The sequence below is a fragment of the Chenopodium quinoa genome, unplaced genomic scaffold, assembly GCF_001683475.1.
Source record: "Chenopodium quinoa cultivar QQ74 unplaced genomic scaffold, ASM168347v1, whole genome shotgun sequence".
NCBI classification, from domain to species: Eukaryota; Viridiplantae; Streptophyta; class Magnoliopsida; order Caryophyllales; family Amaranthaceae; genus Chenopodium; species Chenopodium quinoa.
The window spans coordinates 3,896,962-3,902,517 of record NW_018744301.1 but is presented as its reverse complement, the minus strand read 5'-3'; the positions used below and the strand labels follow the sequence as shown (position 1 = coordinate 3,902,517).

At 38.5% G+C, this 5,556-nt stretch overlaps 1 protein-coding gene across 1 annotated transcript; it reads left to right on the top strand.

Moving 5' to 3' along the window:
• The first annotated feature begins 834 nt into the window (after nt 1-834).
• LOC110695454 lies at nt 835-1,728 on the top strand. The gene has a single exon (XM_021872683.1). The coding sequence runs from the start codon at nt 835-837 to the stop codon at nt 1,726-1,728; it is 894 nt and encodes a 297-aa protein (XP_021728375.1).
• The last annotated feature ends 3,828 nt before the right edge of the window (nt 1,729-5,556 follow it).

The following is a 5,556-nucleotide window of genomic DNA, read 5'->3' as shown; positions in this document are numbered from 1 at the left end:
AATGGAATGATGTGAAAAAACCAGACATTTTTTGGCATGACGTTGGGTATTTTATCATTATTTGTTGCTCAGTTAGTGATAAGGATACTATTCTTTGCTCTGGTCCGCATATGTTCATGGGAAAACCAACAATCATTAAGCCTTGGATTCCTAAATTTGATTTTGGTGCTGAGATTTTGAGAACTATTCCATTATGGGTTAAGTTCCCAAACTTACCTTTAAATTGCTGGGGTCCTGAAACTCTTAGTCGTATTGGTAGCTTGCTTGGTATACCAATTTGTTCTGATGAATGTACTACCAGACAACTAAGAGTTTCTTTTGCTAGAGTTCTGATAGAAATTGATGTTACCAAGCCATTGCCTAAATCTGTATTTGTGGAAAGCCCCTCGAAGGAAACTCTAGAACTTAAGGTAGTCTATGAATAGACTCCACCCTTTTTCTCTAAGTGCAATAAAGTTGGCCATGACGGTTCTGTCAAAGCTCCAACAATTCCTAAGCAATCAGTGACTGCAGCTCCCAAGCAGTTAGTGACTGCAGCTCCTAAATCAGTGCAGCAAGTCTGGGTTGCTAAGCCTAGTCAGGCTACTGCTCCTGTTGTTGATGTTGATGCTTCTGTTCATGGGAAATTTGTTATCACTCCACAGATCATACTTCTCAAAACTCAGATGAGGGGTGGAGAATAGTTAGAAGGAAGACAAAAAGTCAGCAAACTAGGGTTAATCAGCCTGCTTCTACCTCTAATGCTTTTGTTGCTTTATTTGCAAATGAAATGGATGGTGCAGGTGGTTTCACTTTAAATCCAAGCGGGGGTGAGGTTAATCCCCCTTTGGTGTCATGATTTACTCTATCTGGAATGTCAGGGGCCTGAATGACCCTGGCAAAGTTGCCTCTGTAAAGAGGTTGCTTCATTCTCATTCAGTTGATGTTATTGGTCTTCTTAAAACGAAATTCAAATCAAAAAATGTTTTCACTTATCAAAAGAAGTTTGGCTCTTCTTGGCTTTGGGTGTGCAATTATGATCATTCTCCTAAAGGGAGGTTTTGTCTTGGTTGGAATGCAGATAGAGTAACTGTCAATGTCTTAAAGATTCATGAGCAGTTTATACATTGTAGTGTCCTTTCTAAGGATCTTTCTACTCAAATTCATCTCACTGTTATCTATGGGCTTCATTATATCCATGATAGGCTTCCTATGTGGGAAGGGATTAGGAACATCTCTATTCAGAATTCTCCATGGCTCTGTGCTGGTGACTTTAACTCTCTTCTTCATACTTTAGACAGACTTCATGGTACTGATGTTACTGATTATGAGACTAGAGATTTCAAGAGTTTGGTTGATGATTTGGACCTCACTGAGGTCAAGAGCAAAGGAGCCTTCTACTCTTGGTCAAATAAGGCTCACACTGGTCCTAGAACTCTCTCTAGGATTGATAGAGTCTTTGGTAACCAAGCTTGGCTGGCCTCTCATGGTCATGTTGAAACTGTCTATCTTCCCCCTTCTTTATCTGATCACAGTCCAGTTCTTTTGGATATTTTTCTTGCTCCTGCTAGGAAAGGTAAACCTTTCAGGATTCTAAGCTGTATTGCTGATCATCTTGATTTCCTTGATACTGTTTCTCATGCTTGGTGTTCTGGTGGTTCTGTCTGGCAGAAGCTTAATTCTGTGAATTCTAGTATCAAGTCTCTTAATAACAAGCACTTTGGCAATATTGCTGAGAAGATTGATTAAGCTAATGTTGAGCTTGCTGGAATTCAGAACTTAATGGCTCAAAATTCTGATGATTTGGATTTATACGTAAAATAATCTGATGCTATTAAGGTTGTCAAACACTAGAATGATATTCAAGAAAGCATCTTCAAACAAAAGTCTAGGATCAACTGGATTAAGCTTGGAGATGGCAATTCCCATTATTTTTTCTCAGTGATGAAGAATTGACAAGCAAGGAACATAATTGACTCTATCTTTGACTCTAACTAGGTTTTGCTTAAGGATCCGGATGCTATTTCTCATGAGATTATTTCTTTCTATAAGTCTCTTTTAGGGACTAAGGTTCCTTGGCTTCCTGCTGTTAATCTTGTTACTATGAGGAGAGGTAAACAACTTAGCTCCATTGCTCAGAGCTATCTCATTCAGCTTGTCTCTCATGTTGAAATTGATGTTTCTCTTAAGGGAATTGATAACACTAAAGCTCCTGGTATTGATGGTTTTAACTCCTTTTTCTTTAAGAGAGCTTGGCATATTGTGAAAGATGATATTTATGCAAGTGTTATTGCTTTCTTTACTCAAGGGACCTTGCCTAAGCAATGGAATTAAACAACTATCACTCTTGTTCCTAAAATCCGTAATGCTTCCCATGTTAAGGAATTTAGACCTATAGCTTGTTGCACTATGGTTTATAATCTTATTTCTAAGGTCAAAACTGCTAGAGTTGCTGCTATCATTGGTGAGGTCATTGATGATGCTTAAGCAGGTTTTATTCTTGGCAAGCACATTGGTGACAATATCCTTCTTGCAACTGAGTTGATCAAAGGCTATGATCACAAATTTATTTCACCTAGATGCATGGTTAAGGTGGATCTGAAGAAAGCCTATGATTCAGTTGAGTGGGGTTTCTTCATTACTGTTATGCAGGAGCTTGGTTTTCCTCAAAGGTTTATTAACTGGATCTGGACTTGTCTTACTGATTGGGATAAGATAGGTCGTTATGCTACCACCCTAACCAAATTAATCATTTATAATACCTAAACCTACACTAAACTAGTTAGTGGCAAGTAAAGGGTCGAACCACTAGGGAAGCACGCTGATTCAGCATCAAATATCACTAATAGAAGAGTGAAAAGGGGATTTTTTTGTTGGTTTTTTTGGATTGTAAACACTAGGATTATAACAAACAAGATAAACATGATTAAAATCAAGAGAGAACGACGCTAAGGGTTCGAGGGTGTCAAACATGATTAGAAAGAGGGGAACAATGATAGTTATCATGATGAACATGCAAAAGAACACAAGATTCTACCTAAACAATTCATTCTCATGCAATAGTCTAGGCAAATCAATGAAAGAAGTCTATGCTAATTAGGATCATTCTCATGCATCCTATTAGACACAAGCATATCAAGAGAATAAAGAAGCACAATACATGAAACTCCATTTTAACAACTCATTCTCATGCAATAATTAAAATAGAGGTGATCTTTATCTAGTTCAAATCATTTTCATGCATTTAAACTAGAAGGCAATCAAATAAAGTGAAACAATAATCTCAAGACATTAAAAATCATGTCTTTCATCAATTTAAGGCATGTAATCAATCCAACTGTCATCATTCATCCATCATTCAATGCATATTTCACACCCCCTTCCCCTAGCTAAGAGATTAGCCTAGAAAAGGGGGAATAAACATGATAGCAAAACTATGATTAAACACCAGAAGCATGAAATCAAACATGATAAAAAACAATGAAAATACCAAAGATAGATTAATCCACAAAAATAAATAAAAATAAGCAACTAGGAGCTAAATAAACAAAACTAAGAGAAAGGATTAGAGATTACTAAAGAGGCAATAAATGAAAGATGAAAACTTGCAAAGTTGCTTGATTGATTGATTGAAGGGAAAGCTTTAACCAAAGTTGCATACAATGAGATAACTTGAGCAATACTACACTACCTCTCTCTAAGATTAGGGTTAATTGTCTAGGATCCTGAGATAATCCAATACCATTACATAAAAACGTTCTAAAAAACCACCTAAAATAAACCGTTCAAAGAAGCTGAAATAAAAGAGATGGTCCGACCGAACAGTGGGAAGGTTCGGCCGGACCACAGGGTAGGTTCGGCCGAACCCTGGGTAGGTTCGGTCGAACCTCCCCTGATCTTGGTCTGGTGAACTTCTGAGGTTCGGTCACTCCTGCAAAACGGCCATTTTCCAGCTTGAAACTGCCAAGGTGGTTCGGCCGCACCACAAAGTAAGTTTGGCCACACCTAGGTTCGGCCACACCTTCAGGGGGTTCGGCCGAACCTAGTCGATTCCTCCTTCCTTCAGCTTCTCTTGAGCTTCATGCTCCTTCTCCACGACACGTCATGCATTCCAAAGTTCATCTAAGAAGGCCAAGAACCTACAAAACGACAAAGAAACGCTAGAAAACCCAACAAAAAGAGAAAAAGGGAAAGGAAACACGCGAAAAGAAAGGGAAAGGCAAAACTAAGGGAAAAATGCTTAAAAAGGCTCAAACAAGTGCAAATGAGGGGAGAATCCTTAGAGAAAAAGGAAGGAAAAGTGGCATAAATGCCACTCATCAAAATCCCCCACACTTGCCTTTTGCTTGTCCTCAAGCAAGGAATACTATAAAAAAAAGACAACACACACAATAAGCATAATATGACAAGGGTTAAGAAAATCAATCAAGCTTCACGATGGGAAATGCTCCAAATGGACTCCAACAGAGGGACATGTATCAAAGAATCTTACTTTTCTCAATTCAAAGAGGGGGAACACGTTCTAAGTTGCTCATGGTTTAAGGAGACAAACCCAAGCTAAGCGTAGAGAACTAATAATTTCATCCTCCGCCCTAGCCCCAACTAAGACGGTCCGCGTTCTCTCCACTAGCTTCAAATAATCCCCAAGTTAGCTCCTCATGATCCCTCGAGGGAACCGGAAAAAGAAATTTTTATGTGGAATCATAAGGTTATCCCGACATCTCAACTATGCATACTCTCTCCATAGGGTTAAAATCTATCTCCCTCCACCATCCTTTGACCATGCCCCTCTAGAATCCAAGGGTCTTAAGTAGGGTTGTAATGTCATGGCTAGGGGTTATGGTTGGGAAACAATTTGAAAATTTTGGTGGCAATTCCTCAGTGAAGCGTAAGAGTGGCCATGTCTCAAGAACATCCTAAGAATTGGACCTATTCTCCAAACTTACAACCATTCAAAACAAACCACACCACATTACTTCAATCTTTTTCATTTTTCTTTTTCGCTTTTTTTTTTTATTTTTTTTTGCTTGGTTTTCATGAGTTTCAAGTCCTTTCAACTTTCTTGCCAAGCCTTTTTGCGTACTCTTTTCATGAATAGCCTTTGAAAACCTTATTCGAATCAAATTACACAACTTTCTTGCTCAATTTAAACATTATCAAACTCGAACCTCACAAGCCAATGCTTCACTAACTACAAGGGTTGGTAGAACATAGGCCGATAGGTTTGTAATATGGCTAAGTCAAGAAAGGGGAAATAAGGCTCAAATTGGTTAGCAAGAGGGTGAATGTAAAAATGAAAACCAAATTTGTAACAAAACACAAAGAAAACAAAGAAAAATGAGAAGAAATGCCCTTTTCCTCCTCTAGAGTTATATGGTCACGATCTTGGGAGCTAGACGCCAACACAAAGATAAAGACATGCATAGTTAAGGATCCTTAGTGTCGCTCACAAGAATGATGAAGGCTAGAAAAAATGACGCTCACACAAGATAAGAAATATAGCAAATACTAAACAAGGGAATCCTATTCACTACGGAGAGCAACACCATCTTACCACTTTCCCATAAACTAGGGGTT

Coding starts and splice junctions, on each gene's coding strand:
- LOC110695454 (XM_021872683.1), top strand. CDS start 835: ATGATTTACTCTATCTGGAATGTCAGGGGCCTGAATGACCCTGGCAAA.